The 25304-nt window shown below is 41.7% G+C and overlaps 2 protein-coding genes and 1 pseudogene across 3 annotated transcripts; 2 read left to right on the plus strand and 1 right to left on the minus strand.

The window, feature by feature from the left end:
- The first annotated feature begins 8726 nt into the window (after positions 1 to 8726).
- Positions 8727 to 18380, plus strand: si:dkeyp-84f3.9 (zinc finger protein 729). Its single transcript, XM_048262045.1, has 6 exons — positions 8727 to 13068; positions 13220 to 13331; positions 15225 to 15397; positions 15638 to 16225; positions 17251 to 17550; positions 17854 to 18380. Exons 1-6 carry the CDS (start codon positions 9438 to 9440, stop codon positions 18024 to 18026), a joined length of 4977 nt encoding a protein of 1658 aa, XP_048118002.1. The 5' UTR covers positions 8727 to 9437; the 3' UTR covers positions 18027 to 18380.
- LOC125306596 lies at positions 18353 to 22124 on the minus strand (annotated as a pseudogene).
- LOC125306594 (trypsin-3-like) lies at positions 20281 to 24998 on the plus strand. 2 transcript variants are annotated; one of them, XM_048262056.1, is made up of 7 exons: positions 21384 to 21449; positions 22053 to 22124; positions 23455 to 23502; positions 23865 to 24024; positions 24157 to 24410; positions 24500 to 24636; positions 24755 to 24998. In XM_048262056.1, the coding sequence occupies exons 2-7, from the start codon at positions 22082 to 22084 to the stop codon at positions 24902 to 24904; spliced, it is 792 nt and encodes a 263-aa protein (XP_048118013.1). In that variant the 5' UTR covers positions 21384 to 21449; positions 22053 to 22081; the 3' UTR covers positions 24905 to 24998. The 2 variants fall into 2 exon arrangements, with proteins under 2 accessions (XP_048118012.1, XP_048118013.1); XM_048262055.1 differs by lacking the exons at positions 21384 to 21449; positions 22053 to 22124; positions 23455 to 23502 and adding an exon at positions 20281 to 20563.
- The last annotated feature ends 306 nt before the right edge of the window (positions 24999 to 25304 follow it).

A 25304-nucleotide genomic window follows, 5' to 3' on the forward strand; every position in this document is an offset into this window, starting at 1 on the left:
TACATTTATAAAATGCAATTCAATGTGGAAGTAATCCATGTATTCAGAATAGGTTACTCAGATTGAGTAATGTAACAGAATACAAATTACATTTTTGGGCATGTATTCTGTAATGGAATACGTTTTGAAAGTATCCTTCCCAACACTGGTGGTCAGACGTGCAAAGTGCCTCTGCTTGTTTGGAACATGCTGATGTTAGGCAGAATTGCTAAGTACTTAACTCCTGTGTCACCTATCAAAGTAGCCCAGGCTACTCGGCAGGTTTTGTGGCGTGGGAAACAGACCTCTGAAATTCGCCTATACAAAAAGGAACCAAAAGCTTCCATCTTTGCCCATACAAGGAGATTCAGGTGTTAATTGAAGCTAACTACCTATTACAAGTTGCATAGCAAGTTATAGCTCTGGGCTAGCAAAAATCTATGTTTGGCGTCTTAACGTTCCGAAGATCACAGTACCCACACGAAGGTAGAGGACAAAAGTGTGTAGAGCAAAACATCTCCTTTTCAGATTTTTTCGTCCTCGCGGAAGTTTAACAGATGCAATAATTCGAAATCAAAATGTTATTTCCCCATAGGAAAAATCGCAAGAGACCGGATCTTCTTATATGAGCAAAGATGGTAGCTTTTTTCTAGGCTAACTTCAGAGGTTTTTCAGAGAGTATTGTTGTCAAAGTCCTTTTTGGCAAGTCCCTCCACTCGGCGGCCATATTGCAACGCTTTTTGGGCACTTATCGGACACCTATTTCACAGAAATGCGGGTGTGCAAGGCTTCACGACACCAACCTTGCTCCAGCAGCGAGATCACAACACATGACTGGCACAATGTCTTCACAACACACCACATGATTGGCTCAACGTATTCAGAACACACCACATGATTGGCTCAATGTATTCACATCTCAGCATTTTGCCACGGAAGGGGTGGGATATGTGTAGACAACTGCCATATTGGAGTTACAAACTAACCCCATGCATTTCTACAGTATATGGAGGATTTTTTGAGTGCTGTGTCTCATTAGAAAGTCTCTGTTGTTGTTCTGTCACATTCCTTTTGATTATTGGCCAACTTATTTTTCTTAAACTTAAATCATCAGTATTGACATGATCATCCAATCAGAACACGTGGTTTCCCTGCGACATTACTCCAAAAATGCCCCTTGGTGTCAATATAACACCATTTAGCGCTTAGGTACAATATCAAGCATTCTGGGTATGCACTGACAATGTCAGAGACTTCATTCACCAAATTAGGCCTTTATGTGTACCCATGAGTTTGAAGTTTAGCCTAGAAATCTAGACGCACCCTAGCAGCAGCAAATTAATTTGCTCAGCCTGTACGTCTAGTATCAAACCATAGGGATTTCTATTGGCTGACGCCGTGGATGTCATCCAATCACAGCGCTCTATTTTGTTAGAGAGTCTTAAGGCGGGCTTAACAGGATAACGACAGTCCTGCGACGGTGAACAACAAGGAAGGTGGCTATGGCGAACGAAGAGTGGTTGTTTGAATCGGCGTTGGCGTCAACTTTGGAGGAGTTGGACTTTTTTTTTTTGAAAGTTGAGCAACACAATGCACTTAAGTCATTCCTTTCAAAGAAGGATGTATTTTCCGTTTTGCCGACCGGATACGGATATGGGCGTAGCGCTGGCCTATTGCATGCCTAGGCAGTTTGAAAGACAATTCTCTGCCTGCCCCTTGGATTAAGCGAGGTGAATGGTTCGATTCCAGACTATACATTTCAATGATATAGGATGGCCCGCCAGGCTATTTGAAGTTGTTAATTTAAGGTAATAGAACTGCATTGGGTTTGTAATGCATTGTTCATTATTGTTTGTATTTAGTTTTCATTTTTTGGAAAACTACTTTTTATTTTTATTTCAGTTAACTAAATTATTTGTTCACTGCCAGTTTTAGTTTTAGTTAACTATAATAACCCTGGTTTGTACCACTTAACAAGTTCAGTTGTGACTGACATTAAGAAAACTTGTTTTTGTACTTCATTATTCAATCATAATTATAATTATTTATATACTATATATTAATTTTGTACCAATATTTAAGCTCTCCACATATAATGGGCTTGCAATTTAAGGATTAAACAAGGGGAGGTTGTGTTTTTTAGTCATTTTCATAGGATTAAAATGGTATGTGGGGTACTAGGCACTTGTCACTTATAAAACTAATTGGCATGCAGTACAATTTTTAACGGTCCAATCATAGCCTACCGAGAACATGTCCGTCTTCCACCCTGGGAATAATATCATAGGCCTATATTTATGAACATGGCCTAAGATGAGGCATTTCTGTGTGTGTGTGTGTAAAAATTTTACAAAATCAAGGGAGGAAACAATTATGAAAACATTGGAATTTAACATAAAAATGCACAGATCTTACTTTTGGGACCTATTAGTATAGGGAATGAGCAAAATCTGAGACATGCATGCAGCAACCATCTTCCTGGATTTTGTCTGATTTCACACGGAATGACCCACCAAACAAACTTTGTTATAGTATAGCTATATACTATAACAAAGTTTGAATATACAAAACAATGTCAGGAAACATACTGGTAGTTGTATAACCAAGTGCACCGCTCTATATGCTCCATATGTTTAACAAACTAGGTGTTTCTTAGCGTGAACATTGAGTGTTTTGCCATTCAGAACGCGCGTGGCACTAGTGAGCTGGGTGTTGCATCTACACAGTTCCCTTTGGAGAAGAAATCTCCCTCTTCAAAATGGCGGGTGTTGTCTAGCGCGGAGCGCTGCACGGATTTGTCTTACTGTCTATGGGCACGGATGTGTAGCGTAAGTTATTGTTGTTACATTAAGTATTGGGTAAATGTATGCTTAAGTAGGCCGACCTTATGCTTTGCATTTAAATACTTTTCTCTCTGCTCTGAAATAACTTGTATTATGGCAAGCTATCGCTTTAAGGGAGTGCTAGAAATAGCGACGAGCTGATGTGTAACTTAACTGTTTTGACTAGTTTTGTGACAAGTTGTGTTTTTAGATTAACTTTACAATGATGTGCATATTGACAAATGTAAAGTCTGGAAGTACAGGTGTGGGCGGTGGTGGCTATAATTTAATCGATGCATCGCTGTTCTCACGTGGAAGGTTATGCATCAATACAAGGAAACAGTCTGAAACTGCTAAACAATATACGTAGCCTAATTAAAATGCATATTAATTTAGACAACTTATTCAAAACCATTTCAATGACATATGCAGTGTAATGGTTAATGAACAGTTGATTTACAGTTAGCCTACAGTTGATTTACAGAGGACACACCACACGAAGACCTGTCAAAGGCTACCAAAACACATTGTAAACAACTAGCGTGACTAACGGTACCCTTAATGAAAAGTTAATATGCTGGTGATACACAAGGCAACATTTAAGCAATATTGCCGGGCAGTGTTCCTAGTTTTGTGGTTCTGGCACATTCCCATTGATATTGAGTCATATATTTTTTTTTCTAGAGAGATGATCCAATCAGAACACATGGAACTGGTTATGTGGTTGCCCTGCAACTTTGCTCAAGAAGTTGCCCCATGTACCATCACCTTTACAGATATACTTAGCCTTACATGTAGCGGAATCTTCAGATGATAGCCAGGCAGTAGCCTACATAAGTGGAAGTATAGCCTATAGCAATGTAAAAATAATCCATCAGATACAGGCGCTATTATGCATTAGGGTAATAATATTAAAAGTATTGCATTGTCTTCCATCCTACAAAGTTTGGGCAGGCTAGGACTACTATTATGGTATTAATGCCCAAACATGGCCACTAAGGTACGGAATTTCAGAGTGTAAAAATGATACAAAATCAAAGGGGGAAACATTTATAAAAATGTTACAGGACTTAGTTTTGGGACCTAAATATTAGGTAGACAAGCATTGAGCAACATCTCAGACGGTGCAGCAACCATTTTCCTGGATTCTGTCTTTTTTGACCCTTAACTGACTCTGGCTACACTCTGTTCAGGGATTCAGACATCAGCAGACCAGTGAATATTCACAATATCACTCCTATTTGATTGTTGGAGTATTGTGTGTAGATTGATGAGAAAAAAAATGAATTGAATCCATTTTAAGATGAGTCTGAAACATAACAAAAGTGAAGCGCTGTGAAATGCACTGTAGATTTGCGACAAACTATCAAGCTTGATGTCTTGTGTGTCTCGTTTTTCAGTAACATCAACATGGCTACACTGTGGCACCAATCATACCAGAAGCCACAGATGAGTTTTCCCACCACCTGGAGCATCTCTGAACAGACACAACCCACCATCGTATTTTGCATTGCTTGTGAGCAAAAATTTCCAGACAAAACGTCATTGGAGGACCATGCATGCCCAGTGGTCAGCTTCATTTGCACCTGTGGGAAGGGGTTCACTGATTACTTGGAGATGCTCTTCCATCGAAATAGCCACAGTGACACATCATCTTTCCAGTCAGATCACATCAGCATCATGAAGCACAGAACACAAGATGCACAGCTAGGGGAGATGAAGCTTCGGATGCTTGAAAGCATCGATCAGACGCTGCAGCATGCACAGAAGCCTGATTTGTTAATGCCCTTTACAGCACAGATGAAGCACGCACCACCTGTGATCCCTGCCTTGACTCTCCTTGCCCCTCCCACATTATCTGCACCACCTGTTATGGTCCGAATCCCTCCTCCTGTGTCTTCTTCATACACTTTCTATCCTTCTGTGATTCCTTATAAATCCTACTCTTCAAAAAACATGCCCTCCACAGCCCGTCCAGTGCCAACTGCAGCCCCAAGGGTTCCACAGTCATATGCCACAGTGAACCTTACTCGGCAGTTTCAACCAGTTGTGCGTCTTCAGACCAAGCAGTTGTTCCATGCCGGGGGTCCCTATATGTGTGCAACCTGCAGAGTCATTTTCTGGGCCAAGAAATTGCTGGTGGAACATATTGTTTCTCATTCATTAACACACATTCACGGTTGCTGGCGCTGTGGACTGCTGCTGCTTGGTAACACTCCTCTCCCTTCCCGCCACTCATGTGGTGCATATTACGCAAGCAACAGAGACCGATTCACAACCGGCCGCTTTGTTTGTAATGTTGCTTCTAATGACCAGAGACGGTATTCTGTATCGCGGTGTTCACATTGTCCTGCAGCCTTTTTTCAACCGTGGCACTTGCAACGACATATAAAAAGAATGCACATGGGCAAAAATGTGTTTTGTTTCTCCAAGATTGAGACGGATAAAAGAAAAACTGAAACGAAAGCACAGGTAGCTTTGGCACCAGTGACCTATGGACAGGTGATCAAAATGTCACAACAACAGCCTGTAAGAAAAATTACTGAAATGCCAGGATGGAACGGAATGGTGAACGGAATGGTGAAGCGCACGGTGTGCCAGCCTGATAGGAAGATCCTACAACAAACGATGGCCAGTGTGCTGATGTCTGTGGAAACGGAGCCACAGGCACCTTTGGAGAATATCGCACATGTAACAGGGAGAAATGTGGCCGAAAGAGGGGCACTGAAGGTGGCAGAGACTAGGGTAGAAGATTTAAAGCGACAAAGGACAAAGGTGGCAGAAATTGTGCCTGAAGAACAGACTCCGATGAGTTGCGTGATCTGTGGCAAGAATTTCAAAACTATGCAGTTGCTCGGGCAGCACTGGTGCAACAGAAAACTGACATTGTTGAGGCAGGATAAACTGCAGAGTATGCCTCTCAAGTGCACAGGTGGGTACAGAGGTTCGCTTAGTAGGTCATCCCCTTACCCTTTGGTGGGAAGAGACTCTGATGGGATGGTGACACTCCGGCTACAGACTTCCCATGATGCAGAGACATGTGAACCAGTACTTAGGAATAGTAAAACAGGGCCTGTTGAATTGAGTTGTACTACTTTGTTCAAGTCTGTTGCTGTGCAAACTAAACCAGAATATGATGATGGGAGTTATGATGCAGCAATAAATTCTAGTACAGCTAGTTCCTGCCCCAACCAAAGTTTGACCATTGAGGAACAGATAGATCCAAAAGATCATTTGGTGATGTCAATTTGCTAAGTGTAATGAATGTCAAAACATTTGATGGAGTTTCTGATCCATGATGAGGGAAAACACCTCAAAAATGTAACATGCAATATGAATAGTATAAAGTGGGAAGGGGCTGCAAAAAAAGGGGGTCATATCCATTGTAGAATATCAGCTATGACAAGATTGCTCTGCTCTTTGCCAGACAGTCTGATAGTTTCACCAAAAGATGATCCTGTTGTAAATCTATGTTTTAGAAAATAAAATTGCAATGCACTTAAGATTTTTTTTTATATGTGATGCGATTCTTTTTCAGTTTTTTTATTATAATTATTGTGAACATGAATTGACCCCTCAATTTTTGAATGAAATATTGCTTCAAATTGCAATATTTTGTCTCTAACTAAATAAAGAGAGTTTAAGTTGTATGTGTTTCTATTGTCCTTTAGAGCGATGTAGGCTAGTTCTAATAAATTACAAATGAAACTGAAATAAACTTTGGTTTTAAACATACATTGTTTTGACCTTTGGTATGCAGGTCTATCTCTTCCATCTTTTACTTAAGTGAAATTATTATATTACGATCTAGGAAGAAACACAAATTCCCTGCTACTTTGCTCTCCTGAGAAATCTACCACTTCACAGTCTATGCATTACATATCAATGACGTAGCAGACATTTTCCGCTCTTGCGCGGATGTGTTTTAGCAAATAAAATGCTACAGAGTTAGCTGGCGGTGAACAGCACTGCTAGCTGGCTAATGCAAAGCATAGTCGAGCATCATGCAAATTTGTAGGTTGATTAGTAACAATAGAAAATAGGCAAGCTAGAAAACGTTCGTTGTAGCAGAGGTTGTAGTAGCTAGTCACTCGTTATGGATGTGCACATCTAACCAGCTGGCTAATTTCATATATTTCTATCTGGCGATTGTTAACTTATGGTAAGAAATAATACTCAATTGAATATAAAAAGTCACGATTACTGCATGCTTTTCCATAACGGGGCTTTTGTAACGACATTCAAGTGTTATTGCCAATGATAAAGGAGTAGGTTAGCCGTACTGTTAATAGGGTTAAAACAGGAATGCGTAGTTGTAGCACTGGTGTGGCTAGAGATTTTTGTGCAGAACTTCTTTCATTGTCCCTCGAGATTGTAACTGTTTATGTAACTGGCGACAAGTAAGGTTGTTCGTTGCCTGCTAACGTTAGCATATTCCGTCTTGTAATTTCATTTTAGTTTATTGACGTGATTGTAAGTCGTTTTCGGACAAAAGCGTCTGCTAAAAAATAAGCAGTAGCCTAGGCTATGCTAGTTTTGCAACGTTAAAGCAAACCTATTCCATCAAAGAGCGTGTTGTCACGTATGGCATGAAATAAACATCTTTCGTTAACGCTGATTTAGCATCGACGTAAAAAATGGTTGTCTTCAGCTAAAGTGTTTACGTGTAGCCATGCATCATTTATCGAAGTGTCCATGTGTAATGTGTCCTGAAAACAAAAACAAGTGCTTCAATACCCCCAACGTTAATGTTTGAAATTAACACTGCCTCCTCACCTGTGACATTTGTTCGTATATGGTATGCAGACATCTGTCAGAACATGATTTGACATTACAGCATCAATAGTGGAGCTTGCAGTGATTGGCAGGTAGGAGATAATCATAGGTTAAATTCCCAAGTAATATGGGACAACTTTTTTAACAATGTTACTGGGCAGCCTAACCAGTGCCATTTATTCTGATTGGATGATCATGACGATTTGCTCACTGAAGAATTAAGTTATCCAGAAAATAAATAGTTGCCCAAAATCAATGGGAACATTGTCCAGCAACATTGCTCAAAAAAGTTGCCCCATGTATCATCAGCTTTAGAATAGTCAGCCTCTAATATTCTTTTTATGTGTGCAAGTAGAGGTGCACCGGAAATAAGTTGTAACGTTAGCGAAGGCCAAGTTGTTAGTGATATATAATAATAGTAATTCCACCATCATGTCATTAAGTAGGCCTACTTGTCTGTCTGGGTGTAGTAAGGGGGCCTGGTACATTGGTCAGGGGCCCTGGAACATGTCAAGCCATACAATTTTGTTTATATCTAGATAGGCCATGGTGAGTGATTTTATCCTCAGGTGCATGGTGGATAATATGGCCACTATCTTTGTAACACATAGACCTGGGAGTTCTTGCAGGACTATAGACTGCACTCTTCAATTGAAGATTAGGACAAACCAGCTTTAGGTTACCTGTTAAATATAAACCAGGGTTTGGTTACACATATCAATATAGCTTGTAGCTATATGGCTTTGCCAGTGATGGTAGCCTGGAAGAGCAAATGAACCTTCAAATTTTGTCCAAAAAAACGAATTGAATCCATTTCAAGATGAGTCTGAAATATAACAAAGTGTGAAAAACTTGAAAGGGTCTGAATACTTTCCGGTTGCACTGTAAATCAGAATAAGGGACACCATTTATTTTGTATTGGCAAGGTTCCAAATAGGACTTTTAAAAGCCCTTGGGACAATTAGAGAATATTACTACAACATATTTGAGCTATACTCATTATGATGTTGTTTGTGTGGAAATACCTTAACACTTTTTCTTTGTTGTCTGTAGGCCTGGCTGCTGTCCTACTCCGGCTGTCACATGTGACGAAATCAGAAAAGAAGAAAGGCACAAACAGGTCAAGGATTTTACAATTCTGCCTGATACGGAATTTTACACTGTGGCTGAAATGACGGCACCATCCTAATACTGACAATGAAAAAGCAGTCGCAAACAAGGATATGATTTTGGCATTAAATGGACCAGTGGCTTATTTAGTCAGAGATGACTGTTTGATATCATCGCCCCAGAAACAAAGGCAGGTGTTGTTGAAATACCTCTAGCTCCTGCCTTACAGCTGATATAAAAGAAACTTCAAGAAAAAAAAACTTTATTCTCAAGACATTTTTGTGAAAACAGTTGGTTGTTTTACCTTCCTGGATTGGCCTAAAGATTTAACCTGCCTTGAGGAAAAGACAATTTTTGAAAGCAATATGTTTTGCTCCTAATACGATATGTACTCATGCTCACTTAAGCACGGAAACCTTTGATGCTAAAGATCTGTGGTTGAGATCTGCTACAAAAGAGACTTGGATTCAATAGAGAATGTGACATTAGGTTTGTCATGCAAGTGCCTGCTGATGAAGGCTGGTAGTAAGCATTATGTAATATTAACTGAGTGATGATGGCCTTGTAAGACTGTGATGGCTATAGATAGAAATCGATACCTGAAAGTGCATAAAGTCTGTTTATAGTTACTTACTTTCTAGTTCTAGTACACAAGTCAACTCTAGAAGCTACCTCCCAATATAGGAGTGTTTATGAAAAGAAAAGAAAAAAAATAGCCTTAAGTGTATGATATAACCTATTGAGAAAAACATGACATCTCAGATTACACAGATAGATCCTGAAGTGATAAAAGGTGGTTCAAATATCAATGAAACTGATCAAGTAAATGCAAGTGACTCCAAGGACTGGGAGGAAAAGGGCCGACCTGAAGAATGTGTACTCAAAGTAACACGCAAAGTTGGCAGACCCGCTAAGAACAAGACTGCCTTAGACAAACAGTATTCTAATCAGGACAGCACAAAATCAACACAGACCCTCCCTCTTGATCCACTAAAATCTGAGAAACGTTCAAAAAATCATGGATTAAAAACTGACAGCACTGACTTAAGAAGGTATAGTCGAGCTTGTAAAGACAAGAAGGACGGCAATTCTCCGAATGAGCTGCGCAGGACGAAACGTCAACAAACCAACTCAACAAAGCCTCTGTCTCAGTCAAAGAAGGCTAAGTCGATTCCTTCACATCACAAATCAGCCTACAATCAACCTGTTCACACTCAGCAGGGCATGGGAAGGAAACGGCAAGCTTTAAGCATTAATGTGAAGGAAGGGAGTCCACAGGTTTCCTCAAACGTGCCTGACTCGCCTTCCCTGGATGTTAAGCCTCTGAAAATTGAACCCAATGAGTCACTAGGAAGAGGTAAGCTAAGTAAACTAAGAATATACAGTAATCAAGGACGTAAAGCAGTCAGGCCAATTAACCAGTCAAAATTACAGAGCAAGTTGATTACAAAGCCAGCTAGAATGGAAAAAAACAGAGCTCAACAAAAACTGAATTCACGCCTTAAAACTAGGGCAAGGGGGTCACTACGGACTGAAGTGAGTAAGAATGCTACCTCACCAGGCAATTCAAGGACCTGTAAACCTGGAAAGCCTACACATACCAACATTGCTCTGGATGTGAAGCCTGAAAAAGATGACACAAATTCCATAGCCTGCACATCTGAGACCATCAAGGAGGAGGTTTCATTTAATACCCTATGTGAGATTAAATTTAAAAAGCCTCGAAAAATAGACAAACGGAGTAAAAGATTTCGAAGGATGAAGGCAGAGGCATTGCTTAACTCAGAGAAAGCCACTAGTACTGTGGGAAACACAGAAGATGAGAAAAGTGGATCCTTAAGCCCCATGTTGGATGATCAAAATATTGACATGTCTGTGAGCAGTGTTAAAGAGGAAGGCCATCTGACGTCGGAACAAAAAACGACAAATGCATTTACAAAATTACCTTCCCAGCCCACTGGCTCTAAGCGCAAATATCGAAAGAAACGCACATGGTGGAAAGATAAAAGGAGAGGACAGTTAAGACCTACAGGGAGACGAGACATGAAAAAACTTCCCAGTGTGGAGACCGTCCATAATATTGAGTCTGTTTCATTACACAGCCAATCTCATGTACATAGTGATAAAACACAGCTGGCTACAAGTTTTGAATATGCTCTCCAGGGCAGTGTTGAACCTCAGGCAGCATCTTGCCCTAAACAAGTGATTGACAGTGAAAATGATGAAAGGGATGCTCCTATAAAATCACATTTGGGAAACAAAAATGACAGAGTCAATGAAGGAAATTCAGATGTAGAGAAATCCGACCCATTGGGACAGAGTGACGGTGAGATGGAATTGGATGGGTCGGAGATAGAAGTTTCTAAAGCGTTGAGTCTGCCCAATCCAGACCTCTCTGCACCACCAGAAATAGACATGACGGATGTTTCATCTCTTGTGACTCCAGTAGTGGTAGACTTTGATGTGCTAGACGAAACAACTGAACAGAGTAATGTGAAATCTGACGAAAACCCTACCCATAACAGCTCCGCAATGACCAGGTCCAATTCTGTTCCTTACAATCAGTCTGGCAGCCAACCCACCAGAGGCGGCCGTAGGCGCCGGGGAGGAGGCCCTATGAAATGTGAGTTTTGTGGCCGTGTTTTTATCCACATGTCTGCCTATGTCATCCACGTGCGGATTCATACTGGCGAGAAACCACATGCTTGCAACGTATGCGGCAAGGCGTTCGCTCAAAGGTCCAACCTTAATGCTCACATGAGGGTCCACCAAGGGGTGAGGAGGATCCAATGCTGCGGTGTCCAGTTCGCCAGTTTGACTTCATTCCGCCAGCACCGCAAAACCCATGGGGACGAGGTGAGCAGAGCAGATGAGCACTTGAGCGGTTCTGAAGACTCGCCAGGCAGCCGGGGTACAGGAAACCTCTGCCCTTGTCCCATTTGTGGCAAAAACTTCCGCTATCGCTCCATGCTGAAGACTCATATGCGAGTCCACAGTGGTGAGAAACCCTTTTCTTGCAAAGTTTGCGGCAAGTCTTTTTCTCAAGCCACCACAGTCCGTGTCCACGAGAGGATACATTGGTCAGTCAAGCCTTACGTCTGCCCCAAGTGTGGCCGAGGGTTTTCCCAACTAGGAACTCTCAAGGTCCATGCTTGCAAAGCCCAAGTTGATGCTCCCGTCGCCGCAACTGTAGCTTATCGTTGCCATCTGTGCCACAAATACTTTAACGATAAACATATGTATGAGCTTCATGTGCAGTCCCACACTGACACTCAGCGGTACGGCTGCAAATCTTGTGGCGAGAGATTCAGCCTTCGGTCTGAGCTTGTCACCCATCGTTACTATTGTTCTCAAATTAAGACTACAGACCTTAGACCCCCATCTCCTTACTCTCCCCCATCCAGCCCTTCTCCATCAACCTACTCTCCCCCACCAAGCCCCTCTCCCCCACAAAGTCCCATGTGTCCGCAAACAGAGCGCCCTCTGAAATTACGGCAACTCACAAACATGCAAACAGCTTCTGCCGTACTGAAAGCAAAAATGCAGGCAAACACAACGCAAGAACAAGACGCTAACCACAAAAAACAACTGCCTTTGCTGACATGTCCCGTTAAGCTAATGACCAACATGATTGATGATGAGTGCTTGAATGCGGAAAAGCCGTCGGTCATCACTCCAATCATATCCCAATTGAATAATCTGGACCAGAAGTCAGACCCAAGAAAGTATTTCTGCCCACGCTGTGGTCGAATGTTCAGGCACGTGATGAAGCTGCGAGCCCACATGCTCACCCATTCTCAAAGTGAGGGGTACACCTGTGGGTGTGGTAAGACGCTGCAAACCTGGAGACAGTTCTGGCAGCACCAGCGTGTACACAGGCAGAAAAAGGGCCGCTTTTTTTGCCCCACGTGTTCTCGGGGCTTTCGGTTCGCAAGTTCATACCGAGACCACCTGCGAGAACATCCCGAGCTGAATGCGTTTGCGTGCTCTCTCTGCCCGCTTGCCTTCTCCAATTCCGATGGCCTTAGGGCTCACCAGCGTGATTGGCACAGAAAGACACTACCCTACATTTGCGACATTTGTGGGAGGGGGTTTAGCAGCCAGAGGATGCTGGGCCGACACACCGTTTCACACCAGGCAGTTAACCGGACGTGTTTGAAAGAAAAAGAGGCAGAGGAGGAGCCAGATGTGATGCCTTATCAGTGTGCAAAGTGCGACCTTACCTTCAAGACTGTTGATCTGCTTTTCCAGCACCAGCTGTCCCACTCACTTTCTGAGGACATTCTGTCCGGGAGCTCAGGAGAGGCTGGAGGCCAAAATCAAAGGAACAGAGAGGAACAGCACAACACCACAACCACCAGCCCTTGCCTAAATACTGACAGTAAGTCACAAACATTTCCCGCTACCACAAATTCTGCTAGCCCGCCACAAGTCTCGCCTTGGCAAAACAACCAGTCGCCAAGCGCCAGGACTAGTCAGGAATCAAGTTTATCACCCCAGAAACCTCCTCAGCTCTCTTCTCCCCATTCCAGCTCCAGTCCCCCTGCCACAGATGAGCAGCTCGCTAAGCAGACGTTCTGTACGTATGGGAAAGCCTCCAGGAGTACGCAGCATCTGTTGGACACCATCCCTGCCCGAGACCAGGTATTTGTGATGGATAAAGGCAGTGATTCCAGCTGTGCAGAGTGTGGCGCTGTTTTCACTGGAGTCTCAGAGCTGTTTGAGCACTACTTACTACATGCAAGAGGAGAGGTGTAGCGTTTTAGTAGCATTCTTCATATAATGTACCTCATTGGGTCCATATTAATTTCATGTGTGTCTTTGTGTGGACAATTATGGAGTTTCGAGAGTCTCCAAGTAGGGATTCATGACATTTTATGTTTACAAATATCATGGGAATTGAAGTTAAGTCTGCTGTTTTATACAATGGAAATCCTTTTAGTGGTACAACCTACTGCTACATTTTGGCAGTTATGATGCATGTCCCTATGATGTTGATCCGAGTTTGCATCAGAAGTTACTAAATAAAGTGACCTTTTTCGCTTTGAGTAAATTGAATCGGTATTTCTCAAACCCTTATGAGTTCCACGTCCTTCCTGCTGTATAAGAAATAGTGTTTTTATGTGGATTTTAGTAATCCTCTTAAAAGCATGATTTTTTTTTTTTTTTGTCTGCACTCTTTAACAACCTTTAACATCATACACATTGTATTTCTTAGCGTTAAAAACACACTGGAAAAATGCATATATATTTGTAGAAATTCTAAATTTGACTTTGAAGTCGTTGTTCATGGTGGAAATTGGTAAAACATTGTCATTTGTGTCAACAAAAGCCACCTTTTACCTGTAACATTTCTCCAATGACCACAAGGTGGCAGTGAGCGTGCAGCGCCAAAAGTTTTTTTTTTTTTTTACTTCGCATTAAACGGAGTTCATTTGAGAGAGGTAAATTGGCCTATTGTGCTCCAGTATGACCCAACATGGTGAAGAGAAAATGCCCTGGCTAAACTTTTCGGAGGGAAGCAGTCAAGGAAAAGCAGACCATGTCAAATGAAAACTTGGAGAATTTACATGATTAGCAGGCTACACATAGATCTGTAAAGAAGTGATTTGAACAAGATCGAATGTAGCCTAAATATGATTTTAAACTACTATCTCAGCAACCAATAATCTAAATATTGCACTGGCAGTTTAATAACAATATTGCACTGGCAGTTTAACAACATTACAATTAAGTAGCCTATAAGGCTACACATTTGAGCTCGTTGTGTTTATCTGCAATAAACGAATGAGTAGGCCTAATAGGCTGAATCTATCAAATGCTAAAACTTTAGTTGGAAACTAATCCCATGGATTATAGTAGCCTATAGCCTCGCTTTTCAAACATTTAGGCTACCTGCGATTATTGCCTGTTGGACAAGCTTATTGCTTAGAAATTCTCAAGAACACGCCACATAATTAAGAGTATGTCTTCTGCAGCATAATAAAAACGCGTCCGCTCTATAAAATGACCTACAGCTTATCTGCGGGTTGGCTACATCAAATAATTACGGCTGCACAGAGAAAAGGGGCGGGTATTAGGCTACTGTGTCAAATAAAATATGAATAGAACACACTGAATACAGTGGTGGGTAGCCTGCCTAAAAACAACTGATATTAATATAAGGGGCGATGCCTCGTTGTATTACCTTGGTTGCATTCGATCTTTGATAATCCATGCTCTTCTCATTGCCTGTTTATTGTCTTAATCGACAGTAACCTTTTTCCCTTCTTTTTTAATCACATCGAAAATATCGTTAGCTTGGAACATGTCTAAATTTCAGTGTTGGAAAAACTGTAGTCTACAAACCGGTTGATAGCTTATCCACGATATATAGCCTACTTTTGTCCTCCTTACCCGGTGTTTTGTCAACTGTAACGCATATTCATATGTGTAGACTGTGTCTAGCTATGTCGCATTTGATTAGACCTACGGTATGTGAATGTGTAGCAGCCTAACCATTCTCCACGATGAGCATTTTATCTTCCGACCCGATAGGATGGACAGATTTTGCGCGGAAGCGGGGGATTCGGAGTTGGACCGTCTAAGGCTAAATGTTAAGGATGAACAGGAGGCAAGTATAGCCAAAGATCCTCATTGGTCATCTTTGACGATCATCAAGCAAGAGAATTATGAGGACGTGGGCAGAGGCTCTCATGATGCAGGACCAGGTAGCCTACAATTTGATTTGAAACCTTACAGAATTGATAATGAGCTTCCATTGATTCATAAATGATTTCCGACTATCATGTCTAATTTGTTCTTATGACATTGAGAGATTTTTATGTCAGTTAAATTATACTTGATAACAAGAGAGCTGGTATTGCAGATAGTTTTGAGAGTGGTTCTAACCATTATTACCGTAATTAATCCTATTTTCCCATTACTTGTGCATGCTCATATCATTAAAGGAAGCCCAGACTGTCCTAGTGGAGTTAGAAGGAAGTGCAAGAGAAAGAGGACACAAGAGCAGGAGGAAGGAGCCAGCGGGCCCAGCACTGTAGTGGACACGGAGGACCCATTCGGAGAATGGAAATGCCCCCTGTGCCAGCACACCTTCAGCTCCTCCTGGCAGCTAACGGGCCACTGCTGCACGGGCATTATGGGCAGCAGCAGTGACGACAAGGCGGGCAACAGGGAGAAGGGGGTGGAATTCTGTTGCCCCGTGTGTGGCGACCGCTTCCTGCACCGCACGGCGTTCATCGTGCACGGGCGGAACCACGTGGGCCAAACCAACTACGCGTGCGGAGAGTGCGGCCGCACGCTGAGAACCCTGCAGGAGCTGGCGACTCACCGCCAGCAGCACTCCCGAGTGGCGGCTCGTCGTCGTCGTCGTCGCTGCTGCCCGGAGTTTTGGCGCGGCCGCTGCAAGTGCGCCCTACAGGCAGCTCATCAAGAGGGTCCAAAGCATGAAAGCCTCAACTCGGAGCGTAAGGGGAAGGACCCCAAACGACTAGGCAGAACTGATGTTACTCTTCCTCCCTCTGCACCTCTTGCAGGTACATAAGCATACGCGTAGCCTCTTTCTTCTGTGTTCAATTGCATGCATGGCCTCTGTCTTAGCCTCACACCCTACATCATCCATTGAAAACACTTTTCTCCTGGGATGGGTCAAGCCTGGTTCCTTCTGACCCTGTCCAAGTTTCCTTGAGCTAGACACTGAACCCTAAATGTCTACTGATGTTGGCGCAATGGAGCCTTCGCCATTGGTGTGTGAACTTGAGTGCTCAGAGGAGCAGAAAAGTGCTTTATAATAAATGCAGTCCGTTTACCATTCTGGTTTAGGGTATGTATCAGGGTTCATCAGCAGTTCACCCATACTCATACCCTGTTTAATGCTGAGTGACCTTCTGACCTCTTGCACCGAATTGATGATCTGTCTCCATTTTTTCCAATTGGTTTCGCCCGTTGCAGTAGTCAGTTGCAGTAAGGACAGATATAAGAAAACTTTCTTACCCACAGCAATAGCACTGTACAACGACTCTCCTTTGAGTAGAGAGAGACAACTTATTTTTTAATCTTTTATATCTAATATGGAGGCAATTGTCTTGATTTATGTCTTATTAGGCAGTTACACCTTGACAGCTACCACATGCTATGTCTTGTGGGTGAAAGTAATTTTTTGTTTATGTATGTGGACTATATGTGTGCTTGCTGTATGTTAAGGCTGCGGAAACAACTGAATTTCCCTATCATCTATCTATCTATCTATCTATCTATCTATCTGCTGCTGTTTAAATAAAAGTATATCTCTATCTATCTATCTATCTATCTATCTATCTATTTGCTGCTGTTTAAATTAAAGTATATCTATATATATATATTTATCTATTCGCTGCTGTTTAAATTAAAGTGTGTATATATATATATATATATATATATATATATATATATATATATATATATATATATATATATATATATATATATATATATATATATTTATATTTATATTTATCTATTCGCTGCTGTTTAAATTAAAGTACACATATCTATCTATCTATCCTATCTATTTGCCACACAGTTCAGGGTCTCCAGTCCCCCCAGTGTCCGCTGTGCTTTGTGACCTACCGCGACATGAAGACGGCAGAGACACACATGCGCTTGAAGCACCCGGGCCACTACGAGCAGCAAATCAGCGGCGACACTATTTTCGCCTGCAACATCTGCAACGAGACCTTCCCCTCCTCACACCTGCTGTCGGCACACCAGCGTAGTCACACTGAATGGGTACAGCAGACCAAAGCAGGTTCTCGGGCTGTCTCAAAGAACCGCAAGCCGCACAGCATCGCACACCTCATGGCTCATCGCCGTAAAGTAGAAGGTTTGTGCATGCAAGACATATTAGGCTAGTCATTATCATTGATGTGGTCATATTTAAATGTATAATTCTAATTAATTTGCTATATAATTTAGAAATTTAGAATGTTGTTATGCAGAATGTTATACACCCACATTTACAAAATAGGATGCTGTGTAAAATTAAAATAAAAACTGAATAATATGCAAATCATGTAAACCCATATTTAGTTGCAAAGAGAGCATAGGCAATATATCAAATGTTGAAACTGACAAATTGTACTATTTTATGAAAAGTATATTTATGTAGGACTATAATGTTTTACAGAATGTCTTAAAAATGGCAGCATGAGATGCGTCTCCTGTCACATTATTTTCACCGACCCTCGATCATGGGAGCGTCACATGAAGTCTAATCGACATGAGCATAACCTATCCACTGAGACTGCCACATGGACTCCTGCAGCCCCTTCGACAGAAGCACCGGGTTCAGCTGTCTGACCTAGGGAGAGATACATCCTGGAAAGCTCTCTCACCAAACTCTGTGATTAAGCACACACACCAACTGATAAAGCTAACAACATAGACAATTATTTGTCAATAAACTATTATTCTACAGTTTGGCATTACAGTTTTAAAAGAGCATTGACACTACTGACATTTTTTTAAATACAACACATTGTACTACATTACACACAAGTAGCCTACATTAAAGAAATATGTTCAATTATATGTATACAGAATACATTGATTTATTCCTATTACTCAAAGTACATTCTATTTACAAATGGGTGCACTTTTGCTCAGCAATTATTGTATTCTTTAATAGATTCACAGAATAAATGGTATGCTGTAGTCAGGTCTTGTTTTTATTCATATTACATGGCCATGGTTTCAGCGATCCAGGAGTTATAGTTGCAAACCCTGGTGTAGACTCCAGGCTTGTCCTTCAGAGCACAACTATAACCCCAGGATACCACCCCCTGCAGCTTCTCATCACACACTACAGGGCCACCAGAATCACCCTGAGAGGGCCAGAAAAGACAATAAAAAGAGTTCAAAGAAAAAGTCTCTGGCTGAACAAGAGGTATTCGGGCCAATCGAATTGTTTGAGCGTGCTTAGTAAGAGGATGGACAGATGGGCAACAGTGCCTAGTCATTCACGTCACCTGAGTGTGCTTGAGTTGATTTTGTTTACAATGAAAAAGCTGTCGTTAGATTAGCGAGATGTTTAGATTTCACAATGGCAAAAAACTGTGATTAACGCATTGTTCTAGAAGATGGATGGTTTTGCCTGTTCTCTCAATAGGATTTACATACTGTATTTCACTGCTTTATTGGCAAGGTCTAGATCAGTGGTTTTCAAACTTTTTCTGTCATTCCCCACTTTGGAGGTTGGGAATTTTCAAGCCCCACCTGACCCTATCAACCTGGCAAAATGGCATTTTTTTTCACGTTTTGGTTCCCTGTTACATTTCCCATCTCGGTCTGCTGGATCAGATGTAATTTTAATTCATATGTCGGTCTGTTTATGACTTCTTTGTTTGTGTGTGGCTATTTGTTTTGAATCTATGATCTTCCTTGTCACAAAAAAAAAATAATTTCCACTTGTTCATCGCGCCCCACCTGTCATGTCTCTATTCCCCACCAGTGGGGCCCGCCCCACACTTTGAGAACCACTGGTCTAGATAGATAAATAGATAGATAGATACTTTATTGATCCCCAAGGGGAACCAATTACGCACAGGCATTTTTTCCCTGTATTATAATTATTTCCCTGTTGAACTTGAAACACGGTCCCATAATCAAATCAAAATGGCCCGATACAAGACTCAAATTCTATGCCAGGCAACTAAATGTACTGAATAAAGAGGAGTATAAAAGGGGACAAAAAACACCAATCACAGTGTGTTTAAGGCCTGCATGACATGGCTTTCTCGCCTGCAACCACTTCATGCCTTCTAAAGAATTGACAGTTCAGGTAACATTACCTGGCAGGAATCCTTGCCACCCTCCATGTAGCCTGCACAGAACATGTTGTCCGTGATCTGACCACCAGGGTATGTGTCCGCACACGTGCTGTCACTGATGATGGGGATTTCCAGGCATCTGAGATTGATTGGATAGTAATCTACAGACCATCAACACAAAAGAGAAACACCCGCGTCAGTTCCCCTTTCAGGGTTAGGAAGGAACAATATTACTATTGGAATATATAGCTAATTCTGAATGTGCGTCATTTTTTTTTTCTTGAATTTCCCCTTGGGAATCAATAAAGTATCTATCTATCTTTTAATTAAGCTCTTGATTGCAAAAGATGTTGTTGTTGGGGCAGCCGTGGCCTACTGGTTAGCGCTTCGGACTTGGAACCGGAGGGTTGCCGGTTCGAACCCCGATCAGTAGGCACGGCTGAAGTGCCCTTGAGCAAGGCACCTAACCTCTTACTGCTCCCCGAGCGCCGCTGTTGTTGTAGGTGCTTGAGTGTGTTTCACTAATTCACGGATTGGGATAAATGCAGAGACCAAATTTCCCTCACGGGATCAAAAGAGTATATATAGGCCTACTTATGTTCCTTACTGCCACTTCTGCTGGTGTTGCCCCATCCAGAGACCAGGCAGCGGGTTCCAGCGCCGGCACAGCTGGAGGGCAGGGCCACTGTGCTGCACATACTGGTTGAGGGTGGCGGGCTTGCTCAGCTTGATCAGCATGATGTCGTTGTCCTGGCTCTGGCTGCTGTAGTTCGGGTGGAGGACGACCTTGGCGGTGCTGATGAACTGCTCAGTGCCTTCGGTGGACTTGATGTTGTGCTCACCCAGACGCACCTGCATGCGTAAGACAGGGGGTAAGACAGAGAATAGAGATGCTCAGGAGATGGAACCCAGGTGATAGAACCCTTCCTTCCTCACGCCTGCTGTCGGCACACCAGCGTACTCACACTGAATGGGCACAGCAGACCAAAGCATGTCCTCGGGCTACCTCAAACGACCACACGCCGCATAGAAAGGCACACCTCACGGCCGATCGCCATAAAGTACAAGGTTTGTGCATGCAAGACATATTAGGATAGTCATTATTATTGATGTAGTCACATGTATAATTAATTTGCCATATAATTTAGAAATGTAGAATTGTGTTATGCAGAATGCTATACACCCCATTTGTAAAATAGGATGCTGTGTATTAAAATAAAAACTGGTAAGGCAGGGAATAGAGATGCTCAGGAGATAGAACCCGGAAGAATATTTTTGGTTCTCTGGGCCTAATGTTTGTGTCTATTATGTCTTACAATACACCTCACAACAGACAATTCTGGCAACATTATACCATATCTCACTAAAAAGTGTGTTGTGTACACATAATCAAACTTATTCACACACTGTTATAGCAAGAAGTAGGAATTATTATTATGCAGTTTGAGTCTAGCAGTTTTAGTTGTTATAGAAACAGCTGCTTGATTTGAGTGCACGTACGTTGTAGGGAGAGTGGCACAGTCTCAAAAAACGTATTCCGTGTATTTCTTTTCCTATCTAAACATAATAAGGTGTGTACACATTAAAGACATGTATGTTGCTATGTTCCAGAAAATGCAGTAACAGTGGGTCTGATGTTACTTACAACTAGTCTTGCTGATCCTATAGCAGTTAACCTGTCTTGAACTCAACTGCTTAAAACTGCTTAAAACAGCACTCACTGATGCACTTATCTTACTGTACTATACCTTTATTAAATTGTCTTAAACTTGTTGAGAGAATTGCTTTAAAACGTAAACTGTTTACCATGTTGTTAGTCGCTTTGGTTAAAAATGCGTCAGCCAAATGTAATGTAATGTTCTTACGACTGGTAGCAGTGAGCCGCAGACACAACCCATTCGCTGGAGATCAGGGAGCCCCCACAGAAATGGTATCCAGCATTCAAAGACACCTGGTAGGGCACGCTATGTCTTTTGCACTCCTTCCCTCCAACAATTTTATCGTCCTCACTCTTTGCAGGGGCAGCAGCTAATACAAAGATAAATGTTACAGTTGGTAATTACTTTATGCCCACTTTCCGTAACATGATACAAAACTTAATGCAATAACATCCTGATAAATGTAGGTACAGCACGAATGACATTTGAAGGGGAGATATACCTATTTGACATAAATCTAAAAGATAGCATTAAAGGAGATTTTGACAAAAAGGCAAGCATGTATTGCAGGCTGTGTGCAGAAAGGTATGCACTATGTATAACTAGGTTCCACGGTTTAAGACTCACATGCAACTGCAAAACACACCAGGAAAACAATGGGTCTCATCGCGTGATCTTGTGTGGTGGAAGAAATTCAGAATCCGAGAAAGATCTCATATATTTGTCCGCAGCCTTTACAATCTATTACACTCAAGGACATCAGTTCCTACGTGACAGAACATGGCGCTGTATTTTAACAAGTAGGAATCAATGTTCTCGTTGCATGTTATTGATTAGCAGCAGTTAATCTAGCAGACATTTTTTTGATCAGAGAGGTGTTCTGTCATGTGCATTCCCAGGGAAGATTTACAGCTGCAACCACCTGGCAATGCAAAAGGCTTTGCTAAGCAGAACTGACTCACCACTAACAGGTGCACAATACTGTGAATCCCCATGGCATGTTAAAAAAATGGTGTCTTACTTAAGTTCATATTTTGACATGTTTCGCATGGTTTAAATGAAGCCAAATGTATTTAAATATTATTATATTATTAACTGTACATTTTTTTAAACATACCCTGGTATTGTATTGTTTTGCTGTATCACACACACACACACACACACAGGATATGCACAAGTACATTCATACTCATACTAATATTACACATGTTGTTATACAAACACACTCATGCATGCATATTCTTTCTCACTTTCTAATTTAGAGGGTTTGTTTGTAGTGGTGTGTGGAGAAATGTAGCCCAACACATTCTCATAATTGTTTACAGAAATTATTTATCAGAATAAAAAACATCACTGAAGTCTTGTTTACCAAACAACTTTATTTAGACCCATGTGTAGTTGGGAATCCACCACATCACAACAACCTGCCTGTATTAACAGTATGGAGAATTCTTTTTTCATAATGGTTTATGAAAAGTTGTACAACAAAAGTACTTATATGCCTCCTGTTTGGTAAAATACCTCAAGCCTTGTATAAGTTAAACTTGAACTTGGAGGAATATGTTTAATTAATTAGTTTTGGCCATTTTTAAGTGAATTAGTTGTGACAGCTGGCAATGTAAAGGCCATTATATTTTCCCACTTAAACCATTGGAAATTGTAACTACACATCATTTGTATTCCTTAAGGAAGTAAACCTTTGTTGTAAAGATAACATAGCGGGTAGTAAAGACCCCATAGCTTTATCTTGTACCTGATTTGTATACGCTGGGTAAAGCAGGGACTTCCTGTGATAGGCCTACCCATTGCTTCCTGAATGAGTTGCCCAGGGCTTTCCATTCCAGTGATCTAAAGGCATATCTGTTCAACATGCACTTAGTAATTAAAGCATTTCTTATGAGTTATGGTTTGCACATTATAGTATTTGTTTATTTTCTTTAGGCTATTGATTGAATTGACATTATTGTTTGTTATTGCTATTCTTCTTAATGTAATCTTACCAACATTTTAAAACCATCCACTGTTAATTTAACTATTGTATAACCATAACCAAATCCCATAACCGTAACCATAAATCAGAATAAAGTAATGTCATCACAGATTGAAAGGAATAAGCCAGATTAAGAATTGTCCCTTATCGGCAAAACAGTTGGTACAGCACCATGTGAAGTGACCCATATGTTACCTATACGTTATTATTTGACAGACACGTGTATGCATGCTATGGATGGCCTTGAATATTAGATAGCAGAGCGTATATGCAGAGTATATAAGGGAGGTTCTGCCCATTCTGTTGCACAGATCACACCATGAAGGCTCTTATTCTCCTGGCTCTGTTCGCTGTGGCTTGTAAGTTTTAGACAGTTTTTTCATTGACAAGAAAATTGGTTTCTCAAAACCTTCAGCAACTGGTCTCTTTACTCAAACATTTACAGACTGTTGAAGAAGATGCCCCTGTCCCAATTTTTAAAGACATGTTGGGGGCATCAAATTCAAAATGAAGATTTTCCAAAAACCATATGATATGTTGTTTTAGCAATATTCTTAATTAAAAATAGGGCTTATATGATTTGCAAATCAAACCATTCTGTTATTATTTCACATTTTACACAGTGGCCCAACTTTTTCGGAAATGCAGTTGTTCACAAAATTAAATCTCATCATTACATCAATATATCACTAATAATCACACCCTCATAATTTTGGTGCAGATGCCGCCCCTCTGGAGGAGGACGACAAGATCGTTGGAGGGTATGAGTGCAAGAAGAACGCTCTGCCCTACCAGGTCTCTCTGAACTCTGGATACCACTTCTGCGGAGGTTCCCTGATCAGCAGCACATGGGTTGTGTCTGCTGCCCATTGCTACAAGTCGTGAGTATCTGTTTTGAATTTTAATTTCAATAAATTGGTCTGGGCAATTATGATTTATTTGCAGATTCTTGTAAGGCTGCAATTTGCTTTCAAATCAAACATTCAAACTCTATTTTTCTCTCTTGCTTTAAGCCGCGTTGAGGTGCGTCTTGGTGAGCACAACATTGCTAGCAATGAGGGCACTGAGCAGTTCATCAACTCCGCCAAGGTCATCCGCCACCCCAGCTACAACAGCGGCAACCTGGACAATGACATCATGCTGATCAAGCTGAGCAAGCCCGCCACCCTCAACAGCTACGTGAAGGCCGTGGCCCTGCCCTCCAGCTGTGCCAGCTCTGGAACCCGCTGCCTGGTCTCTGGCTGGGGCAACACCAGCGGAAGTGGCAGTAAGTCGACTCTAGTAACGACAACGCCAGTGCTATGCCTGCCGACTTGATAAGGAGCATCACTATTATTCCTTGTTGTAAACCCACAGGCAACTACCCTGACCGCCTGAGGTGCCTGGATCTCCCCATCCTCAGCGACAGCTCTTGCAGAAGCGCCTACCCTGGTCAGATCACCTCCAACATGTTCTGCGCTGGATTCATGGAGGGAGGCAAGGACTCTTGCCAGGTAATGTGCAGTCATTTGTTACATTTTCATCGCAGGCACTCTGATCGGCAACATGCGGTATTCCATATGTAATGTGATATGCCATTTTCTCATCACACTGTGTCACATCCTTGTCCAGGGTGACTCTGGTGGCCCGGTGGTGTGCAACGGAGTGCTGCACGGTGTTGTGTCCTGGGGCTACGGCTGTGCCATGAAGAACAAGCCCGGTGTCTACGCCAAGGTGTGCAACTACAATTCCTGGATCAGCAGCACCATGTCCTCCAACTAAATTTCATGTTGAGGATACGACTAACATGCAGTAGAGCTCATACCAACAGCTCTTCAGTCAAATTTCAATAAAAAAAACACCTATGTTGAAATGATATCACTATTTTGTTGTCCTTTTTTAGTAAAACATGTCGTCATTGTTTTTTTAACTTAGTTTTATACATGACAGATATTATGATGTTGAAATTTTTTGACATGGCATTAAATTGCTTAAAAGATGAAATTCATAACCAAGAAATGTAAAATAACTAACTTTTATCCATTCAAACTTGAGAGGAACAATATTGTTTGGTGTATAATTTATTTCCTTGATGGGGAAATTCAATAGCCTGGCTCCGCCCTCCTAAATACTTCCGCTCAATTTTCATATCCCTTCAGTATGTCGTCTGGGTCTGCAGTAT

This window comes from Alosa alosa, chromosome 13, assembly GCF_017589495.1.
Source record: "Alosa alosa isolate M-15738 ecotype Scorff River chromosome 13, AALO_Geno_1.1, whole genome shotgun sequence".
NCBI lineage: Eukaryota > Metazoa > Chordata > Actinopteri > Clupeiformes > Clupeidae > Alosa > Alosa alosa.